The sequence below is a fragment of the Fonsecaea nubica genome, assembly GCF_001646965.1.
Source record: "Fonsecaea nubica strain CBS 269.64 chromosome Unknown Scaff119, whole genome shotgun sequence".
Classification (NCBI taxonomy): Eukaryota; Fungi; Ascomycota; class Eurotiomycetes; order Chaetothyriales; family Herpotrichiellaceae; genus Fonsecaea; species Fonsecaea nubica.
Genome location: NW_019173792.1, coordinates 1 through 23381, shown reverse-complemented (window position 1 = coordinate 23381; position 23381 = coordinate 1). Strand labels below are relative to the sequence as shown.

Below are 23381 nucleotides of genomic sequence, written 5' to 3'. Positions count from 1 at the left end.
AGGGCAGGGGGGCCTGCAGGAGCGGTTCGCGAAGACCTAGGGAAGGCGTTAAATGTTTCGAACCGGTGAGGCCACAAGTAGTCAGGCTTGAGATCTGCGAGCAAGGCATCCCCTGGCTGCGATGCAAAGGATTCGTCCATGCGAAGTTGGCGGGTTCTTTGGTTCTTGCCTCGTGGTGGTGGTAGGCCCACTAGGTCACTAGGTGGTGAACCCCTGGTGGCCCCAAAGGTGGCCGTGCCACAGGACGATGATGTCGTCCAAGGCGGGAGAATGAATCCACCCTCTACGTAGGCACGGCTGTGTCAGAGGTAATCAGGTTGTCAGGGCAAAAGTCCATGAACGCATTTCTGCCTTGTCTATTATTGCCGCACCCCACTTGAGTATATGAGAACGGCCCATTGTCCGCCCTCAACTGACTACCCGCTTGCTGCTACCCAGCATTGTCTTTCCTCAATCCAGCTCAGAACACGTCAAGCCATCCCCTTTTCGTCTCCCGTGCCTCAGCAAGCATCTGTTCCACAAGACTCGACGCAAAGACTCCCAACAGCACCTTCCCGGGTCGCACACATCCTACATACAGGCACCACAGGCACAGCCGTAACCCAATTTCGGCTGCAAATATGTGCTTCGGTGGCGGCGACAGAGATGAAGCTGTGATCATCAGACGACATGAGCGATCACGACCTCGCTACTCTCGAGAATATGTGTCAAGGCCAGAGGTTGCCACCTACAGGCGAGAAAATCGCCGAGAAACGGTCACCAGACGATCAACCTCTGCCCACCGGCCCAGCCACGACCGATATTCCGAACGCCATTCCGACTCCTCCTACGATCCACGGCGACGCAGCGGGAGCAGGACACGGATTGTCACTGAACAGAGGAGGGAGAGAGATCGCACTTATTACTGATGTGCCACCAAAAGCAGCTTGAGGTCTGTACCCGCGGGAAGATGTGTATGATATCATTACGGCAGCATCGTGAGGCTGGGCTTTTTGAAACAGTGACTGCGCAGTCAGTGCAAATATTGGACACATGGGAAATATACTTTTGACTAAGAAAATTTAATTTGGTGTCACGATGATCCCCTGCCTTTGTTGCTCCTGTTGATGATCCAGTGGGTGTCGAGATAACCGGATTGAACGACAGACTGGCGAAGCAAAGATGGCATAGCAAGGTTCGCGATACGCAGCGAGCTGCAGAGGAGGTGGGGGAACACTGAATGCTTGACATCGTACCATCCAAGTGTGCCAAGGCACCCCTCCAAGCTTCAGAGTGCAATACGTCATCTGCCCTCTTCCTGCCCTTTGGCGCATTCCTGCACTCTGCTGTATCGGGCCTCGAGGGGTTCTTGTTACACCCGCACCCAGTTTGTCTCGACGACCTTCAGTCCGTCTTCTCCAACCGATAGCGCATACTTGTAGCTCCTCCAAGCTTGCCCGCCCTACATCGCATGTTATCAACGCTCACATACCGCAGAATCTGAACCCTACAAGCAGGTACCCAATCACCTCCGCCATGAATCGAGCTCTATCCATCCGGTCCCGCAAGAAGGACGACCATGCTAAGGAGGCCTCCAAACACACATTTTCCATCTCGACCCTCCGCGGCATGCACCAGGCTGAGCTCTCCAAGAAACTCTTCAAGCTGATCAAAACCGAGAACCACTGCATCGAAGCCTATGAAACTGCCGGCCGCGAGCGCCTCTCCATTGCCTCGCAGCTTTCCGACTGGGGTGAAGCTACGAACGACGATGCCGTCTCGGACATTTCGGACAAGATTGGAGTCATTATGTCGGAAATAGGAGAGCAGGAGGATTTGTTTGCTCAGAATCTCGAGGACTACCGATCTATCCTGAAGCAGATCAGAAACATCGAGGCCAGTGTGCAGCCAAGTCGGGACCAGAAGGTCAAGATTAGCGATGAAATCCAAAAACTCAAGTACAAGGAACCGTCTAGCCCGAAGCTGGTCACGCTCGAGCAAGAACTCGTGCGAGCAGAAGCTCAGAACCTGGTCGCAGAGGCTCAACTTACCAATATCGTAAGAAACCCCAAGCTCATGAAGACCACTCCAGCGAGTCGCAGTCTTTGCTAATATATCCAATACAGACCCGCCAAAAGGTCAAGGAAGCATATGATCTACATTTCGCGGCCACGATCGAGCGAGCAGAGAAACAGATCATCCTGGCCAAGTACGGCCGACGCCTCTTGAATCTGCTAGACGACACCCCAGTGGTGCCGGGAGATGTGCGCCAGCCCTTTGCCCAAGTCGGCGAGGCGAGACAGGTTCTTGCGGATGCAGAGCAAGAGCTGCAAAGATGGGAGCCTCATCTTGAACCAATTCACTCCAACGCCGGAGGTTTAGGAACGAATCTGATGCCTATGGACGACCGCAGCACCCGAGCCACATCGGAGGTTCCTGATCCAGTCGCAGATCCTGTGCCGACGGAGAAGCCGGCGGCAGAGGCCCAGGGAACGCATTTGGAGCAAGCAACCGCTTAGAAAGTGGAGAGGTGGAGCGAGGAGCAGAGGAAGGAGAGGGAAAAGTTGGGCATCAGGAAATAGCAGGGAATGGGATTGATGCAATGTGCCTTTTTTTGTTCTGCTTTTCGAGGTTCTCCTTTTTGATCGCATGCATGATGTTTCATGATGTTGTCGTTTTTGGCAGTCAACCCGGTTTGTTGGAGCAGCTCTAGAAATGAGGTGGAGGTGAACAGTTCTGTTTTTGGTAGCAACTCCAGAATTTCGACGGCCCTGATGTCCCTTGTTGTATTTCACGTCCGGGTGTGCATGTGTTTGGCATGAGTACCCCGGAGTATCTTTCCCCATTGATGCAGTATCACCGGAAGAAGGATCAGCCTTGTCACTCTGCACCACCCTCGTCACCATCGTCTAAAGGCTGATTGACGTTGACGATACTTGTAGGGGTGCAAGCCCGTAAAGCAGAAGAGGGCGATCCTGCTCGGCGGCGCCGCAGGAAGATGGGAATGCAACGCGGAGGGGTGGCCGGCCTAACCATTGGAGGGAAATAGCCAGGAAGCCCATAAGCGACGCAGTGGACCTTGTCGGGGCGCCTGTAACTAGGCTCTCAGGCCTCACTAGCCCGCCCAACCGCCTAACCGAGGCTCGCTTCGATCTTTCGTGTCGCCCAAGTAGTGCTGACATTGACTTGTCGTGATTTGCGCTGACTGATAGGACAACTTTCCCACCAAGAATTGTGCCCTCTTCACAAATGCTCACGTTGTTTCAGAGTTCCCAAGGGGAGCCCCTCCGGTCGCGGGCGGAGCGAGCGAGAAACTGTCATCTAGTGGTTGTTTGGTACCATTCTCACTTCTGACTGTCGCGCTGGGGCTGATGATTCACGGACACAGGACGGGACTTCCACCAGTCGAGATGCTGAGTTGAGATCTCGGCTGTTGAAAGGATCCTTCCCCTCGACGGAACCCTGAAGCACTCTATCAAGATATAAAGATTTGCCTGCTACCAAGTGGACTGGTGACTACCTCATCTATGGTCAACTTCCGGCCAATGTTGACCAATGTCACCTCGACTCGCAGACCTCTGATCCATCCCTGAATCGGCTCTTTGCCACCGCATCTCGAAACCTCGTTAACCTTTCCTCTTTGGCGCTTCTCAGACAAACTCCGCCTCGCACTTCGTTTATTTTGATCACCACCCTCTCTGTTCCTTTGGAGGAGTGGTCCTTATATTTCCTCTGCCTGCCCAGAAATATCATCTCAAAGCTCGGTCGATCCTCGTCCAGCAGACACGCCTGGTGACAAGATGTGGCCGATGCTTGGCCTTGGGTTGGCTGCTTACCTTCTGTACAGCGTGGTCAACTCATTGATCCGCTTCCGCCGCAACGTGAACAAGGCGAAACAATCCGGCATCCCGTATGTCGTTGTTCCGGTATACTATCTCAGCACCTGGTGGCTCATCAGCCACCCATTATGGCTGCCATTTCTTGCCAGGCTCCCCAGCAGCTGGACCAAATGGGTCGACTTCTGTGTCCCAGATTTCTGTTACCGGCGCAGTATCGAGGTCTTCCAGCAGGTCGGTTCTGATACCTTTCTTGTAGTCGGACCTGGAGGTATCATGATGCACACTGCCGATCCCGCCGTTATCAGCCAGATCACTACCAGGAGGAATGATTTCCCCAAGCCCACACCTATTTACCGGTCCCTCGACATCTACGGTAAAAATGTCGTGTCAACCGAGGGCGCGGTCTGGCGACAGCACCGCAAAGCCACCAGCCCGCCCTTTACGGAGAAGAACAACCACCTCGTCTGGGCGGAGAGCATCGACCAAGCTTCAGACATGCTGGCTTCGTGGGTTGGACCAGAAGGAAAAGGCGACATCACGGTCGATCGGGTCATGGATGATACCATGCGCCTTAGTCTCTATGTTATTAGCAGAGCTGGTTTTGGGAGGAAATTGGAATGGCCTTCTGCCGATGCCGAGGCCGATGTCGATGTGAACTATGTTGACAAGTCCAAGATCCAGAATGACCAGGGTGATCGAGATCGTGGGCATTCGATGAGTTACACCTATGCCATCCACTGCTTGCTGGACAATATTCTGGTGCAGTTTCTCCTGCCTCGGTGGCTGATCAAGAGCATCCCGTCGACGTCGTTCCGGAAGGCCAACGAGGCCTATTATGAATGGGGAAATTATATGAAAGAAGCGGTAGAATCCAAAAAGAAGACACTGGAAGCAGGAAATGAGAACAGCAAGGACCAAATGGATCTGTTGGCTCAGCTGGTCAAAGGTCAACTGACAAGCGAGAAGAGCAAAGATGTTTCCCTCACGGATTCCGAAGTGCTTGGAAACATGTTTGTCTTGATCCTTGCAGGACATGAAACTGCCGCCAATTCTATCCACTTCTCCCTGCTCTACCTAGCACTCTATCCGAAGAGCCAGCGGGCCACCCAAAAGGATCTGGATCGGATATTCCAGGGAAGGCCTCCCTCTAAGTGGGATTATGATCGTGACTTGCCTGCTCTTTTTGGCGGTATGGTTGGTGCGGTATTGGCAGAAGAGCTGCGGCTGGTTCCGCCTGTTATAGGAATACCAAAGTCGACCTGGGGGGTTCCTGATCAATCGATCACGATTGATGGAAAGACATGCACGGTCCCCAGTGGAGTCTATATCAGCCTAGCGACAGGCAATGTTCATCGGAACCCCAAGTATTGGCCCACCAGCAAACCCTCTTTGCCCGGTGGGAAGGTCGTGCATCCCGCGGCGAACCTCGACAATGACCTTGAGGAATTCCATCCGGAGCGGTGGCTCTTGGACGAAAGTAGCGAGGTGGAACAGGTGCCGGCCAATGATAAGAAGGAAATGCCTAATGAGACCATTACTGCAGATGGCTTGGGTATCAACGAGGCAGCGGACACTTCGGAACGGTTTTACCGGCCACCCAGAGGGGCATATCTACCATTCAGTGACGGGTATCGCGCTTGTCTCGGAAGACGCTTTGCTCAAGTCGAGGTATTGGCCACCCTGGCAGTCATTCTACAGAATTACTCGGTCGAACTAGCCGTCGACCAGTGGGCAACAGACGACGAGGTCATAGCCATGGACGAGAATGCTCGCGTGGAGGTCTGGCAAAAAGCTGCCCAGCGAGCGAGAGACTTGATGCTCAACGGCCTCAGCGTCATCATTTCTCTACAGATGAGAGCTGGACACGTCCCTCTACGATTTGTGCCGCGAGGGAAGGAGAGGTTTCCTGATGATGTGGATGACAAGTGGAAGAGCAAGCATCCTGATTTATGCGAGGGAGCGCGGGCGACTCCTGGCTGGAGATTCTGGGCTTCCTGATTCGTGTCTCGCCTGCTGAGAGATGCATTGGTGGATTGTCTCTAGCTTTCTGTCTAGTGAGCGTGTGCTTAGTGGGATTCGGTCTCTGTGAGAAGGCTCAGAGATAGTTATGGATATGTGCCATTTGGGTCGCAAGACATGGTGGTGGTGCCCGAGACAATCCCCCACTTTGGCGAATATAACAAGTCGACCTCCATCTACTGTTATTATGTTGAACAAGTCAGAGTTGGGGCATGTAGCCTGTTATATGTACCACCCCATGGATCTACATCCGCTACCCCGGTGCTGACTTTTAATCTTTTCTTCTTTTACCCTTTTTTTCACCGCCTGACTTCTAATAATGACAGCAGAATCAATCGGTACCAGGCATTAGGGCCGGCGGCGGGCTCAAGCACCCTGCATGTGCCTGCCTAAGCGGCTTCGCTGGCTCAATCAGCGTCGCCGGAATTCTCACTTCAGACTGCGCTGAGCCACTTTGACTTCACCTTTCAATTTCTCTGGCTCGTTATTCGACTGCTAGCCATCGACAATGATGTCCTAGTCTTTTATTTTTGATCGTTCCATCTGGTGCCACTTCCTTTTCCAACAGGCTGCCGACAGATCTAGGTGCTCGTTAGGTCTTTGTTCGGCTGGAGAAGATACTGGTACAGAAAGAGAGGGAGCCACGGGGGCGATTGAAACATCCCACGCATTCTTCTTTGCACCGCAGGCGGCCAATTGCATCTCGCAGCATCATGAGACGTCGGTCTATTGGATCAATCATCATCTCACTGGAATCTTCTGCCTCATCCGATATCCCCCTCGTCCACTAGCCAACAGTCTTTGCAGACCGAGCGGCGCCGTCGTGCATACCTCGATTTTTCCCCGATGCGTGGTCTCCCCTGGATCCTGTCGCTGGTGAGCAGCGGTGGCAATCGAGCCCACAGACAGCATGCTGTTCGTTGGCATCTACCCGCTCAAGCCAGGCGTTGGGCACGAATATCTTGATCTCCGATTTACATTCGCCCAGATAAAACCCGGCGAACCTCTTTGACAGGCTCCCTTGTCCTCCCACATTTCCCCTTCCCCCTCTCTCAGGCGTCAACGAACCCCTTCTTCGCCCGACCTCGCCGTCCCCGTTATACCTTGGAGTCTTCTTCGTGTCACTCTGGAGAAGGACGTCATCCTGGCGCGCAGAACTCATCTCCTTCAACTTGGTCAGAGCGGTGGTGTTACATGTTTGTACCCCTCCCTTCGAACCTGTCACCTCACTCCTGGTTCGTCCTGCTTGCATCAAGGAATGACCATGATACACTGATGATAGCCGTTGCCACCACCACCTCTACTCCTACTACCTCCAGCACCACTCTCCGTCTTGCTTTCATGACATTGCCTTTCGTTCATACACCCTTCCCCTTGTTGTCAAATGATGGAGCTCTTCGCCACAGATTCTCCGCTCTCTGTCACTGCTGGATGCAATCGACCCTCGCTATCGCCACTACCTTCATGAAACCCGGTCCTCCCATGAAAGGCCCCTGTGAGCCAAGCTCTATCTCTTCAATCCTGCATGTCCGGCCCGGTGCGCGATCAAGGTCGTCGGCGTCGCAGCCAGACCTATGCCGGCCACAAGAGTGCTCGCTCATCCAAGCTGTCCCTCCTAACTGCCATCACCTCCGGATCCCATGGGTCGACTGGTAGCTCATCTACCGTCACGCAAGAATCCTACTCCAAGTCCACCTCAAGTTCGAGTAAACGAAGTAGATCCTCCCGGCCAAAGAGGTCAAGCGATGAGCGGAGGAGAAAGGCCTCGCCGGTGGAAACCGACCCAAAGGATGCCGCCGCAGAGAAAAACATGTCCAGAGAATCCGTAGACGTCTTTGCCTTTCTCGTCAAGGACGACGACCAAGGCGCCGCCGACTCCGATGCTGCCGACTCCAATGCCGCCGAAGAGGAGCCTCATGCTGAGAAGGACGACTGTGATAGTGAGAGCATCAAGGACGACTCTGATAGTGAGAGCATCGTTCCGAGTATGCATTCCGACTCGGGTATATCAATGGGTGATAGCATTGTCCATTCCAACAATGACCCTTTCGTCGACACCCACTTACCTCCTTTACTCGAGGATGTCCGGGAACAAGAAGACACTCATAAACCACGGGAGATCGGGGGCGATCGCTCGCAACGGCTACGATGGAAATATCCAGAGGTTCCCCAGGCCACCCACAAGCCTCCGACCCCGACACTGATTGACAGGACACCGAGCCCTGTGCAGATTCGTGCACGCATGCCACAAACGCCCGACGGATACGACAAAGAGTATTGCTTGCCCCGAAATGTTTTATCTGGATATGATCTCATTGCTGTTAAACTGGCGTCGGGGGAGCTTCCGCCAGTGTTTCGCAACTTTAAGAAGATCTATTTTCGACTGCTTCTACAATTACAAGACGAAATCATCGAGATGGAAGAACAATTGGCTGCCCTGGACTCCGTCGACGGTCGCAGCCGACTCCATCCTGACGGCACCATGTCGCCAGCCTCAAGAAGATTGAGCTGGCAATGGGGTCAATCAGATGTACCAGCACATCGATTACATGTCTTGGGACGACTGTCAATGAAGCTTGAACAATACTGTACGTCATGGAATCTCACAACGAAGGATGGTACGCTGACTGGTGCTAGATCAGGTTCTTTCAGCGTCACAGCGAGTCCGCGTACTCTCCTCATCCCCAACAGCAACCGAGATTACGCAGTTCCAGACATGGCTGCACGAGCACAGCCCGCTCTCGCTCTCAGAGTCCAAGTTTTTGGACAACAGTGAGGATTTAATATCATTAAAAGAGACCACTCTATCCACCCCAACGCATTCCACCGGACCAGCATTAGAATACGTCCCCATCTGCATTCTTACGATGACGCTTCTGCCACTACTATGTTTCAAGTTCATCACCGGAGTTCTGAATCGACTGATCTTGCTGACTATTGTACTGGCGGCTGGGTACAGCAACCTAGAGAAACTTGACAGATCAAAGGTCGAACAACATCGACAATGGGTGATTGCATGTTTCGGTGTTTCGTTTCTGGCAGCACTCTTCTTTTAGAAAGAAATATCATGTAGTTGAGCGGCGACGCTCCTTGACTTGAGAAGAAGGATAGACGACACGAACCAATGTACCTCACTACATAGTCGAATCAATGTAGGTTAGAACAGAAGAATTGCCAGATCAACAAATAAGAGTGGTGTTGACATGACTGCGCAGCGCAGCTACACAGCCTCGTCGAAAGTGCGGGGCGCAGCCTTGCCCAACTAGTGAAACCTGCGTTGATTTCCGGGGAATGTTTACACAAGGTGATCTTGAGCCGCTTCGTTGCCCCTACTCGGACCACCTCCCAGCATCCCTCCATCCTTTTCCTTTCCTGCCCCTAATGTTCTCATTCCGTGCATCACGAATGACCTCGATTCTTACTCCTATGTTGCAGTAATCATCTGCACACAAGTCCGAAACCCCACCCTCCCTCATCTGCCTGTTCGAATAGTCTGTCATGTGCCTGCGCAAAAGCGTTTGCACTGACAGTTGCGGGCAAAAACACGCCGAGATGAATCATGTCTTAACCTCTGTCCACTGACTTAGAAACTTCCTTTCGTCTCCTACCTCAAAACACGCGCTCCTTCAGCGGCCACCCTGTCGTCCATGGTAGTCCACGATGACTTCTAACTTCATCTCTCGATTTACGGGCGCCAACAACCCTTCTGCGTCCATCTATGACGCCATCCGGCAAGAAGATGAAGACTCGGACAATTTCGATGTCGAGGAGACCGCAGGGCTGACTGCAGATAGAGTGAATGGTAGAGATGGCTACAACAATCAAGAATTACACCAGTCCGCCCTTCGGTCACATTGGAGAAGCCCAAGTCATGATGGTCGTGGTGCTCCTCTTACTGGCGCCACCTCCCCCGAATCTCACGTGCAGCGGAAAGATACACGCAGGAACCAGAACAAGACAAGACGGACTCCAAGAGTTCACAAACTTTTGGATGTGGAAGAGGCGGATGATGATGTTCCGGCGTCGTTGCTGATCGATCCCAACCCAATTGGTCTTGATCATGGGTCCATGTCCCTGCCCCCTCCTCCAAGCCTGATGCCAGAAGGCCTTTTACAAGGTCGCGATGCCAGTCCTTCGACCGCTGCTCAAGACTTCCACACGAGGTACCGTCCCAAGCCCAACAAACGCAGCCTGAAGGCCGCTCAAGTCAGGCCTGCTGGAGGGATCGTTGGCGGCAATCTCGCCAGTGCAGATCCCAAGGAGAAAGCCATGTTTCGATGGGTCAACGTGACAGATTTGGATAACTTCCTGCTCGAGGTCTACACTTATTACCTGAATCACGGCTTCTGGTCCACGATTCTCATGCGATTCTTCAATCTCCTTACCGTCGCCTTTGTGGTTGGCTTCTCTATTTTTCTCACCCAATGTATTAACTATCGAGACATTAGAGGGAGCACGACGATGTCAGATATCCTCGTATCGCAATGTACCAGAAGAATGGGATTTGTTCCCAATGCTTTACTCTGGCTCACCACTTTTATATGGCTCTGGAAAGGGGTCCTATACCTGTTCGATATCCCTCGCCTGAAAAATATGCATGATTTCTACTTTTACCTCCTCGACATCCCTGAACCGGAGATCCAGTCGATATCGTGGCAAGAAGTTGTGAGTCGCCTGATGGCTCTGCGAGACTCGAACCCCACCATTTCTTCGACATCCAAAAAGAGCAGTGGCTATATCAAATCGCAGAACAAACAACGAATGGACGCGCACGACATTGCCAACAGACTGATGAGAAGACAGAATTACATGATTGCCATGATCAACAAGGATATACTGGATCTGACTCTCCCCATCCCCTTCTTCGGCAATCGCAAGCTCTTTACTCGGACACTGGAATGGAACATTGAACTGTGTATCATGGACTTTGTGTTCAATCGCAAAGGACAAGTTCGACCTCTGTTCCTGAAGGATACGCACCGCAAAGACTTGGCGAACGCACTCCGTTCACGCTTCATCTTGGCTGGTTTTACGAGTCTCGCCTTTGCACCATTTCTTGCCACGTTCTTCGTCCTGAAGCACTTTTTTCAAAATTTCAACGACTACCAGAAGAACCCCGCCCAGATTGGCATGAGAGAATATACACCCTTTGCACAGTGGAAGTTCCGAGAATTCAACGAGCTACACCACCTGTTCCGTCGGCGTATCAACATGTCGTATCCCTTTGCCGACAGATATATCAATCAGTTCCCCAAAGACAAGACGGTTCAGATTGCCAGGTTCGTCAGTTTGATTTCTGGAGCTGTGGTATCCGTTCTTGGCCTCGCGACGATTTTGGATCAAGACAACTTTTTGAACTTTGAGGTGACGCCAGGCCGGACTACAATATTCTACATCGGCATTTTCGGGTCGATCTGGGCTGTTGCGCGCGGTCTGCTACCGGACGACAACATGGTCTACGACACGGCATTTTCCATCGGAGAGGTGATACAGTTTACACATTATGAACCGCAGCACTGGGCAGGTCGTCTTCATACTGTGGAAGTAAAAGAAGAGTTTTCTCAGCTGTACCAGATGAAACTCGTCATCTTCCTGGAAGAAGTGCTCAGTATTTTCTTCACGCCCTTTGTGCTGTGGTTGAGTCTACCCAAATGCAGCGAACGGATCATTGACTTCTTTCGGGAATTCACGGTGCATGTTGACGGTATAGGATACGTCTGCACGTTCGCCGAATTCCGCTTCATGAACCAAGCGATGCGGCCTGCTCCCAAGGAACGATCGGGGGGGTCGGAGGCCGGGACAGGAGGTGCTGCCACGGGTGTTGCTAATACCAATGCCAACACGAACCTACGGGACGACTATTTTGCGTCCAAAGACAATAAGCTCGAACACAGCTATTGGGGGTTCATGAACGACTACGCGCGTAATCCGAAGACAGATGTCCATTTTCCGTATCACACATCCAGGCGGCGTTTCAACTTCAATATGCCACCACCTATACCGGGACTACCTTCACCGTCCTTCCCAGCGTCGGATCACGGAAATACGTTTGGTGGCGGTATGCATGCGCATCGACACAGCGGCGGAGGTCTGGGATCGATCACATCGCCTCATCGTGGAGCGTTGGGTACTCCCAGATTTGGCGCTCAGCATACCGCCACGGGACAGGGCCACGGTCAGTCCCAGCCATTTGGCTCTCCCCTTCAATCGCTATTGCTCGACCCACATCATCAGCCCTCTGCAAGTGGTTTCGCTTTGTCTCAACAAGCTCTTCGGCCACGTGGCTCTCTTCTTTCGAAGCCTCGGCGGACTGGCGCGGTTGAGCGCGGGCATGAGATTCCTGACGATGTCGCCGAGGAAGAAGACTCTCCTGAGCTTCAGCCGCAAAGAACAGACACATTTCAAGCGGACGCGAGAGGGCCTCAAGATCACCCCCCGTCTGCAGCCGGGGGCGTCACGACTCAGGCCACTTATGAGGGCGATCTAGGATCCTGGAAATATGAGGTTGACTCTTCGTCTGGGGCGGGTAGTGAAGACGAAGAGGATGAGCGGGATGCACGGGCGATCATGCAACCCATGGGGCCACTAGGATTGATCAGGCAGTTTCAGAAAGCCCAAGCTCAGGAAGGGGGAAGGGCAAGGGGTACTACGGCAGGCCTTTGAAATGTGAAGGTTGGGGCCACTTGGGAGTAGACGAGTGAGGAGTAGGAACCATGATCAGGGGAGACGGCGACGGGGAGAACAGGAGCAGAACAGGGTCTCAGGTCTCAGGCGCGACCAGGGCTGATTTCGCGATCAAATTGGGATCTCCCATGATGGCAAAGAAGTCAATCTCCCTCCTTTGGCAACAGGTCTTGTGCTTTGGTGCCAGATTACATCTCAAATGATATTGCCGACGCATTGGTGTTACAATGAGTTGTATCAATATCAGAATCCTGCAGGGGGATCTCCTGGTATTGGGATTGTCTCGGGTTGGAATCCAGCAGCCGAGAGTCGGGACTGGCACCAGGAAAGGCTCTTGAAGGGAGCATGCCAGCCAGCATTTGGTATATGCATCAGCAGGAGTTGGAGGGTAGGAAGGTCACGGGCGGGGATACTGCAAGTCCTCCTCACTCAGTAAGGAGTCAAACAGTCCAGATGAAAGAAAAAGACAAGATTTCAACTGTGAATTTTTGGTCACGCTGATGCGTCCACTGTTGAACTTTTGGGGGGGGGAAGACCTTTAACTGTCTGCGCGTGCATTCAGTATACATTGTGTGGTATACATGAGACCTTGACATGAGGGTGGTAGCTCTCTCCCTCCCTCTTCCCCCCATCAGGTCCCCTCGTCCTCTTTGGTTGTCTTGTCTCTTTTCCTTTCCCTTTCATCTCATGGAATCCTTCCCTGTGGAGACAATACCTACATCGCCCCGTCCTGTCCCGTCCTGTCAGCCCTGTCGTGTCCCGTCCCGAGTAACTAAGCATAGACCGGGTGCGGCGCGTCATCATCCAGACCTGGACCCAGCAGACCCAAGAGAGAGTGGACGCAACTCGTAGATCCCTTACGTGCGAGTACTTTGGTTGAGCTGTGGGGTATCTAGCGAGTAGGTATTTGGCATTACTCCGTAGATAGGTACATAGGTAGGTATCAGTAAGCATGGACCGAGTATAGCATTTCGCAGTACGAAGCTGGAGTTGAGGCTGGAGATTGAGATTGAGCTGGACAGGGAGATGGAGATGGAGATGGATTAAAGGGGAATTAACCGTATTTTGTCTCTTTGTACCATTCCCACCCTATTCTATCCTGGGGGTCTGCCCCCAACGTGCATCGAGTACCTCGCTACCTACCTATCTACGAGAATACGAAGTACGGAGTGAACCGAGTGGATGATATTAACAGTGAATGATCCAGATACAGGTCCAGACCCAGACCCAGACCCACTGCTCGTTCGGGTCATTGAGGTATGTGTACCGAGTACGATACAGTATCTCCTGCACGTACTTTCGTATGGTTGTTCACTCTCAAAGCTCCCAGAGCGGGAGTGGGGGCCATGTACTGTCCCCTGGAGACATGTGAGATGCAAGTAGAGGGAGGAAGGAAGATATGTTCTGGCCGGCTGGCGCAGCGCGAGTTTAGCGCTGCATCAGATGGCATTCGGGAGTACCGAGTTCCAAATACCTTCCAACAAAGACAAGCCTACCTACAGACAGATGTGGATAGATCGACGGATCTATTACCTGCATCCTCTCGTATAAGTGCCAATGTACCGAGTACATACATGTTAGTACCATGGTATGGTACCTCTAATATGTAGAGGGACCTCGCACGTCTCCGCTTCACACATACATCCAACATCTCACTCGCGTCACACATCATCGTACGAGGGTGCAAGGAACAGTTACATATCTACAGTGCATGTAATTTCATGTACAGGTACATATACTCCACACGAGGTTTTAAGGGCTTACTCGGTCGGTCGGTTCGGTACAGGTACAGGTACCTGGGTACCTACCTGCCTATCTGGTGTTGAACCACCTACCCGTCTGGGTAATTAGATGGGGGATGGTGTTATTATGACCAGCAAACTTGGCCTCCGCAGAAGTTAGGATCCGAGTATAATACCCATAACGCATGGCCCACGGGCCAACAGTGCCAGCAGTGGGCTTGGGGGGGCCGACACTACACTTTGCTTCGCTTGTCTTCTTACTCATACTCGAACCACTAGACCCAACAAACAGCCCCTCTCTTTTGTACTTTGTTACTCTGTCCTAGCCTTTCGCGTCCGTCGCGGAACCGAATCTAAGCGTGAAAACCCAATTGTCGGCCACAAACAGTACTCGGTACTCCATAGGTACTCCGTACCTTGGGTAAGATGGCCCGATCGCTAGCTAGCGAGCGAGCTACTGTGCCTACCTAGCTGTGTAGATAGATGATACCTTAGGCATGTATGAGGCATACCTCCGTAGGGCTAGGGCTATCTAAGATGGATGTGTTGTGGGAAGGATTCGCGCGGGGGCGGCAGGATTTCCGATTACTCGGAGAGAGAGCCAGTCAAAAAGGTCCGTGGGGTGGACTGCATCGGGGTTAAGCTGATATGTAGTGGCTGGATGGGTCGAAGAAAGGAAGAAATGAGACGGGGAGGACGACGAGGACGAGGACGAGGGCGACATTGCAAGGTATGAGAGAGTTTGTCCTTCTCTCGCATTCATGTACGTGGGGGATCAGCTATTCGTACTCGTGTCGCTGCGCTGGCCTCTGCATATTCGTATACGAGCAGAGAAATATGTGCAGGTAACTTCTCACCGAGGAACGAAAAATGCTACCAAATAACTGAGTGGTCGTATAGCGGTAGGAGCTCTAGCAAGAATGTGACAGACGACGGCAACAATGTTGAGGCTAAACGCACCGCAGACAAAGGAAAAACCCCTCCATGACAAAGCCACATCCCGTGATTGTTGCCCCGGCGGACCAACATTGACCCATCATCCATCCATCCTTTCGGGCTTTACTCTCTTCTCTTGATCAACTGCCGCCTCGTCGTGGCAAGCCCAATGGAATCCTTTGACAAAGTACGGGTAAGCAGCTGAATGTCCAATTTCCAGCCATCAACCAAGCACACAGATGCGCTGTGACGGCGAGAAGCCGTGCCATTCATGGCGTTGTAAGGCCACACTCATCTTTGCTGTTCGTGATCTTGTCGAATGATTTCGAGTCGTGGGTTGATCATTGAGCGGCAACATTCCTCCTTGCTCACGGCTATGGCAATATCCACGACATGTGACGGGGGCGCAGCCTTTCTCCCAGGCCAGCGATGGAAGAGAAAACGACCAGAATCGTGTCCAAGTCTCTCATTTCTTCGTCCACAGCGTGCCCATTCCTTTCCACTCTCCCTCCGATATTTCATCTTTCCAGGATTCGACGAGGCTGCTTGATAGGCTGCGTGCAGTAAAGGTCAAACAGTACGTGAGAAAACCAACACAGAGCAGAGAGTAAAGATGACAAGACAGTTTCGTCGAGAGAGAATTGACGTCAGAGCAATGAAGGACCGAGTATGCCTGCAAAGCGCAAGAAGGAGCACCCTCCTTCCCCATTCCCTCAATGGCGATCGCCATCGTCTGGGGACAAGTTGCGTTGTCAGCTAACCCCCGGACAACGCTGCAACCTCGTCGTTGGATGCGCGGGTGAGCTGGCCAAGGGGAGTCAGGCCCTCGATATGGGCCACCATCGTTGATTTTGTAACCAGAAAGGTGTGTTCGGTGAAACCCATCAGGGTGGCTTCAAGGTACGTCCGTCGACTGTGGTATTGCCAGACGAGATGTAGAGACACATTCCCGTTTCGTTGCCTGTCAGCCATCAGCGACGTAGGCTACCATGTCTAGAACTGCTTCAGGCTTCCAACCTCTCTCAATGGTATTGATGTCTCCAGTGAGGCGAGACTTGTTGACTGCATTGCGAAGCGCATGGTCTGTCTGGAATTGACTCCAGGCACACGAGCCTCTCTCCACACCCCCTGAATGATATGCATGCATGGGCTCATATTTCGTGGCAAAACAGAAACAGAAAGAAACTCCAGCCCGGTGGCCCTACCTATTCACCGGGATCGGGGCCGTTTGATGGCCGATCGGCCACCCATGTAGTTCGAAATGGGTTGTTCCAGATTGTTTGCTTTGCTTGTTTGCTTTCTTTCCCACCACTTGCGACTTGGCGGAGGGTCCATCCATCCTTGTCACCTACTCAAAACTGAATGGCAGTGCTCTGCTCTTGCTCCATCCTCGAGGATCGCATGTGGCCAACTGACAGTTGTAAGCTTGCGCGTGGTCTTGAGCCAGAGTGATTCGACCGCTGTCCCGCCGACAACATATCAAGGTGGTGGGTGGTGGCGACTTGGGCCGGTCGGTATTTGCATCAAACAATCGTGGTCCCTTGAGTCAGACCATGGGCGAACTGGACGGACAACAAATGCTCAAGCATGTCACGTCACCCATGTCCAAGGCCCTCTAGGACCTTGTTTTGTTAAGCAACGCCGAGTAAAAGCTTGGAATTGTTAAGTCCAGACAATTCGGAGGTTAGGCTCGACATGGATAGACTTATTGCCGCCGTAAAAAAATACGTAGTACGGTAGGATCTGAGCGTGAATGCTTGGGAATCAAGGCCATTATCGAGTTTGCAAGCATTCAACCAGGTATGAGTAGTGTCCTGAGCAGGATCTGGTGGCGGCCATCCACTGTAAAACAACTGGTATCCACACACCATGCAATCTGGCCATGGGCAATATGTAGTCATACTTCTCCTAATGAAGAAGATGAGCATGAATATGCCGGTCGTAAGTAATAGTACAGTTTTGTTCGAACGCTGCCTAGTGAGATGTTTTTCGCCGCTGTTTCACCGTGGGAACATGTATGGTACGCCTTCTCTGACGGCATCTGATCCTAAGATTTGTGTATTTGTGTACTGGCAACCATGTTGATACTGAAAAAGGATGGTATCAACAACCCTCCGACATGAAGGGACGAAACAAACCCTCTGGCCACCATCTCACTTGCATCCTGTGCAGGGCATGTCAGCAGGTCAAATCATGACAAGCAGATAAAATGGACATGGATATGGCATAATTACCACCATCCTTGTTTTCCCATATCGGGCCAAGTTTGGCCTGGCGGAGAACGCCCTACGACAGGGTGAACAGCTTGACAGGCTTCGTCTCCCTGCGAACCCCCAGCCTTTGGTAATCCAGGCTTATGACGCTGCAGTTGCCAAGACGATGGCTTACCTTTTGCAAACAAGTATCAAGGGGTTTGATCGGTCCTTGGTTGATAAATGTTCGTGGCGATATGACACGGTGGATCAGGTGACTGCATGAGAGCCGAAGACGGGGAATCCATCAACAAGGCTGAGGAGGGTGGTGGATTTGCAACGTTGAGGATTGCTGGATGCGAATAGGCCCCCCCTCCACGAACGAAATTCATGGGGAGACACCAGAATGTCACTCAGGCACCGACATTTCAAACGAGCGCTAGGATGGTCCAGCCAGCTGGTTGGACAGTTGGGCGATCTGGCCATTTGTTACGGCCGGCAACTGGGAGGCTGATGCGGTGTGAAGAGGCACAGAGGGAAGTGCGGCAGGAGAGGAAGGACATCGTAGGGTCGTTATTGGACGGCCAGTCGCCCACCAAGGGCCACCCATCAACGGTGGTGACGGGCAAATTGAATTGGTCAGCAACTGTTCTTTTGGAGAGTAACCCTTCCAGAAATATGCCATGGCATTTTTCTCTTGTGTCATTGAAGGTAGCGCTGAAACAGTAGTGGCACTATTGGGGCTTTGTCTAGTCCCTGCAGTGAGCTGTCTAATGTGCGGTTAAGAAGACATCAACTGTACCGAGCAAGCGTGCTGGTGGCATTGGTCTTTGCCCAGCCAGTCTAGAATCAACGATAAGTCGCTCTCTCTCGGCTAGATAATGGCGTTTGGGGTTGTACCAGTGGTCATTCAAGGAGAATCCCTCGTATACTATTGACCTGTCCTACCAACTATCGATGCTCAGACGAAGAAGTTCTGGAATCCACCAACTAAACTATAACATTGGCTGTCACAAGATGCTGTACGAGTGTTAACAAAGACGAGTTTGGTGGAAAAAACAAGCCGATTATACGGCAAACGGTCGTACTTTGCCCTCAAGCGACTTGGCAGCTGTAACAAAGTCGTGCGCTATTGCCTCGTTTAATCTGCTTCTTTTCCTTCCCTTTGCGAGACTGGGGACAATCGGAAAAGGTAAAGTGTCTGTGGCAGGAGATTTGCCGCCCTTTACAACAGCCTCTGTGCGAGCAGCCCCGTGGCTTATTGTCCGTTGGTCGTACCGCGTGCCGCAAGTTCATGACGAGAAGGCGCTTTATAAATAGTCGGGCTGGGGTCGATTATCAGGTAAGCAATTTAGTTCGCAAGCTCTTGGTATAGTCTGGGTTTCTCTGGCGCTCACCCCACCCAGCCCACCTTAGCCCAGCTGATCCGCATTATCCTGCGGCTGAGAGTGAAAAACGGTGTGCGGATAAGCGAGCAAAGGAGGGTGCGAGAAGTTGGTCGAGAAGGGGCCTTTGTTTGGATAAGGTCATCTAGCCTGATTCGAGGTGGGAAGGATTCAAACCCAGACTTCACATTTAACTTCTTTGAGCACTGTTTAGTTATTGTTTCTGTCTGTCAGAAAATGTCGTTGCCTGTCAGACAAGATGAGCTGAATCATGCCAGCTTTTCATGTGTGTGTATGGCCCGGGGAAAGTGACCGGCTTGCCCCGACAGTTAACTATACGGAGTACGAGCCTACGAGACCAAAGTATGTAGCTAGAGGCTGGATGTCGATGCCTTGATGCCTCGATACCTTATCCACGATGAGCAGAGACACCTACTCCCTTGTGCTGCATAGACCTGCAATTCCCCTCTTCGGCCCCGCGAAACTCAATAGCATAAGGCGAGAGTGGCGGGTTACAGAGGCCGCCACGAAATTCCAAACCCTGGTTGTTTCCGGTACAATCGCAGCCACTGCACGGGATCCTGTCCCCAACGAATCTCATGTCATGGCAATGCCCCTAAGATCGAGAATTGGCTAGGGCTCATATTGGAGGGGTGGAAGAGACGCCTGAGCGTGGCGGTCACCATGGTAGGCGATGGTGGGCGAGAGATCGTCCGAGTGCCGAGATTGCGGGTTTCTGGCAGAGAACAGTAGCACGGGCGAGACTGCCTCAGCTGAACTGGAGTTGGGAGTACATAACTGTGTCGACAAGTTCGAGGGACGGGCTGGGTGATCGGAAGGCACGGACCCCAGACACACAGCAGTATCGGTACGCAGTTGCACTTGTTGGTGCAGGCACTAAATGTCGGAGAAGAGCCGATCTCGATTGGCCAACGTCTCGATGATGATGAAACCTTTTCCTGTTGCGGGAGACTTGTATGAAATGGCCGCAACATCCGCTGGCTGAAGCTGACTTTGGGGTCGATCTGATGGCCAGGTACGGGCTCGGGGTTCACGTTCAGAAGGCCTATAGAGGTCTTGGAACAAACGTTTGACTAGTGCAATTAACATACACCGTACCTTTGAATATACCGAGTAACTTTGTGCTGACCACCAGCTAAACTTTCCCGTAGGGCGTAGCGCAGTGACAGTCAAGGTGGGGGACCTTCAGCTCAGCTCTTCATCAAGAAAGTTCAAGCAGAGTGTTTGCCTGGTACTCATGTTTGATCATGAACACCATGCGGATAGGGGATGCTCAACTGCTGCAACTACAGTCTCACCAGACCCAATTGATCCAGGAGGCGCAGTGCAGGGCTGCTGAGTGTGTGAAAGGGGTACGAACGAGGCTGAGACTACTCGGTACATGGTAGTAGGTAGCCTTTCACCGCCTCAAATAGAGATATCGCACCATTTTTATATGTGGCTTTTGGTTTCTCTCTGGAAGCGCAGTGCCAACGCCTTCTCCTTTTCAGAGTTATAGGCCAAAAGGTATCGAGGATATTGATTTGTACGTACATCGAGGAGGCAAGGCTTCAAACTTCTTGCGGCTTTTTGGTGGGGCAAGTGGGCTGAAGTCACTAGCTCTCAGCCACTGAGCTTGGCGCTAGCAGAAGCCCCTGCTGATCTAACCGCTTTTAGATAATCTAGACCGTTTAACGGCGTCAGAGGCACTAATCAAATTTCAACACATTTCTATCTGAATATGCCAGATGAGTTGGGGTAAACCATGTTGAACCGTCGCGGCAAAGCAGGGCAGCATTAAAGTGCGGGCTCTGTCTCCATCTTTCTTGGGTCTTGGAGAATTGCTGTCGGCAATTGCACCATGTTTCCAGGGTAGAGCCATTTCACAGCACTGGAGCCTACGATGTGATTGTGATAGTCTGGTGATGCTAGTTGGTCACGTCGCCTGGGAAATGTGCCCCAGGATTGCAAAGGCAATATCCAGGGGAAAGGAGAGCCTATTACCTGATCAGCAAGCCATTCTTCTGGTGACCTCAAGTTCAACCTTGGGGCTGAAAGCCACTTCCTCGAGCCGCGTACAAGGTGCCAGGTGTCATACTCATTACCCTTCTTTCCTATATGATGCCATCAACTCGACTCCAATGCTCCGCACCTCAGGGTCAGTGTCTTTGGCCCTCGGACTAGCATCAGCAAGTGCCCGAATGAACGAGTCAGGCACTGGGTACGATCGGAAACAGAACTTGTCACTGACGCTGAGAAGATTATGTCTGACGGATCAATAGCGAGATGCAGGTTCATCCTCCAAGGTGGCCCAGGTGGCCTGGTGGAGTCCATTACAAGTAGGTACGAGTTCATAATCGGCCACCCAGATGGATCAAAATGGACCCAGACGGGTTACCGCTTCTGCTCGAGGCGCTGCCCAGATTCCCGCTTGGGTATGGGACGCTAATGGATGCGAAGTACCCCGGTCCATGCAAAGCTGTTGCCCCCTCCCCCCTGGTCCGTGGTCAACCCCCTGTCCCTTCATCTCATCTGCCGCCTCCCTGGCTCACCCTTTCGATTGCTTGTGGACGCTGGTGCTGACTACGTAGTACCAACCACCACATGAAATGGGAACGACCACCATCGTGGCACAGAGCGGTTTCACTGCCACTTGACCTGAATGGCCCATAATGCCATCCCCGTCCCCGGTATCAACCTTCGTATCCCACGCGGCAAATGGATCGAAAAAGCCCACTATTTACTGACGGCACTAGGTGATCCTCTAACCTCGAGCAACTGAAGCTCCTATCTCGACCCTGAATCGCCCGGGGCCACATTATTGCAAAAGCAACGTGAAATAATAAATCAGCCCTCTCCATCCATGACTTCTAGCTTGTACTTGCTTCATATTACGCTTCCATGCTTATTCCCACCACGTTGATTTAGAGAGACCGATCGCCACCAGTGTCGTATCTCTGCGCCTTTCTTTTGCATAACTCCATCACCAAATCCTGGCACTTGCAGTATTCCCTTGGCCGTCGCTCCTCTCTGGACTTCAGGCTGTTCTATACCAGACGACTACAATACTGTCCTTATTGACTATTGCGATTCTCCTTTAAGCGCGCCCGTTCCGTTGGGTACATCCGCAGGAAACCACCATGGCTGTTGAATCTGGGTTGGTATCTTGCATTCCCGGTGTGAGACATGTCGGTTGACATCTAAAAAAAAAGGGCGACAATAACAATGCCACCTTCGTCCACCTCATCAACTGTGGCAACTCCTTCTACCAACGGCCTCTCAACATCTTCACCGTCCTCCATGAAGACGACACCTAATGGCTCCAAAACGGAACCCAAGCCCATCAAACTCAGGGCTGCCTGTAACCACTGTTTCTCGGCAAAGGTAATATGCTTGGACCCCTTGCTACTCGCGATCTCCTCCACTAACATGGATGGAACCAGGTTCGATGTGACGGGAATAAAGAAGGATGTCGTAGGTGCTCTGAAAAAAGATTGTCTTGCGTCTACAGCGAATCTCGAGTCGGGAAAGTGGTGGGCAAACGACGAAAGCGACCCATTGACGACTCGATCGGCACCATCAACTCCCAGTCGTGGATCATCCATAATTCGCTCCCTATACAGTCTATCCCGTCACCAGCTACCACCCATGGCTCAGACGAACCGGGCAGGAGCCAGGGCAACCCCCCTACCTGGTCCTCCTTTATCGTCAACGGTGATCCAGGATTTTTAACTTTCGACGAAGCTACAGAGTCAATGGGCGCTTTGGATATGGCAGACAATCGAAGTTACTCAATAGCCAGTGACCTCAGCTTTTTCAACAACAGCGGACTACCTACACCGGGACTCAGTCCTCCTCAATTTACCCGATATCTGTCACCCGCTCAACTGGAAACCCGACCTTTGTCGAGACAGTCTTCGTGTCCGGTTGACCCGTTAAAGCTACAGCCCCCAGTTTATGGCGCACCACTTCCTCGAAACGGCGAGCCGGGGCTGGAAGATGAAGAGACTGTGTGCATCAAGTTGCTCGCCCATCTCAAAAAGCATTCGTCCGATGAGTCCCAGCCACGGGAGATGCAAATTGAGCTATTGAAGAAGAGCAACGCTGCTGTACGGAGGATATTACGCAGCAAATCGGTCCGAGCTGACTACTCGTGCCACTTGCTACTCTCAAACATCATCAATCACCTGGTTCGGTTGTGTGAGCGACTTTGCCAAGGTAGACTGGAGGAGTGTGGTCTTGTGCACATGGAGTGTCAATTCCTCCAAGAACAAGTCCACTTTGAGGCCATGCCAGGCTTCTTCGACACCCTTGTCCCGTCAGCTGCTCCCACGCCAGACCAGGACCTGCTGGGGAGTCTGGTCAAAGAGGTAATTGTGTTCACTTCGATAGTAGGGGATTTTCTGAAGAAAAAGCCGCTCTATGGGTTTCAACATCTCGGTCGGCACGAGACATTTCATGTGGAGTTAGAACAGAGGCTGAAGAAAGCCAGTGTCTTGCTGAAACCCTGACGAGGCACTTGGTACGAGCAGGATGCCGTGATATGCGGTGGGGGGGGGGGGGGGAGGGGGGGGTTTTGGGCCAGACAAAATGAACATACATGAC

At 52.2% G+C, this 23381-nt stretch overlaps 5 protein-coding genes across 5 annotated transcripts; all 5 read left to right on the top strand.

Annotated features, from left to right (window-relative positions):
* Positions 1–1515: 1515 nt before the first annotated feature.
* On the top strand, positions 1516–2498 carry AYO20_10695 (hypothetical protein; the record flags this gene model as incomplete). Its single annotated transcript, XM_022648951.1, has 2 exons — positions 1516–2037; positions 2106–2498. The coding sequence occupies 2 exons, from the start codon at positions 1516–1518 to the stop codon at positions 2496–2498; spliced, it is 915 nt and encodes a 304-aa protein (XP_022495051.1).
* A 1281-nt stretch (positions 2499–3779) lies between these two features.
* AYO20_10694 (hypothetical protein) lies at positions 3780–5816 on the top strand (the record flags this gene model as incomplete). Its single annotated transcript, XM_022648950.1, has 1 exon — positions 3780–5816. The coding sequence occupies one exon, from the start codon at positions 3780–3782 to the stop codon at positions 5814–5816; it is 2037 nt and encodes a 678-aa protein (XP_022495050.1).
* Positions 5817–7362: 1546 nt separating this feature from the next.
* Positions 7363–8893, top strand: AYO20_10693 (hypothetical protein; the record flags this gene model as incomplete). The annotated part of the gene is made up of 2 exons (XM_022648949.1): positions 7363–8425; positions 8475–8893. 2 exons carry the CDS (start codon positions 7363–7365, stop codon positions 8891–8893), a joined length of 1482 nt encoding a protein of 493 aa, XP_022495049.1.
* Positions 8894–9497: 604 nt separating this feature from the next.
* On the top strand, positions 9498–12500 carry AYO20_10692 (hypothetical protein; the record flags this gene model as incomplete). The annotated part of the gene is made up of 1 exon (XM_022648948.1): positions 9498–12500. The coding sequence occupies one exon, from the start codon at positions 9498–9500 to the stop codon at positions 12498–12500; it is 3003 nt and encodes a 1000-aa protein (XP_022495048.1).
* Positions 12501–22001: 9501 nt separating this feature from the next.
* AYO20_10691 (hypothetical protein) lies at positions 22002–23287 on the top strand (the record flags this gene model as incomplete). The annotated part of the gene is made up of 2 exons (XM_022648947.1): positions 22002–22219; positions 22288–23287. 2 exons carry the CDS (start codon positions 22002–22004, stop codon positions 23285–23287), a joined length of 1218 nt encoding a protein of 405 aa, XP_022495047.1.
* Positions 23288–23381: the final 94 nt, after the last annotated feature.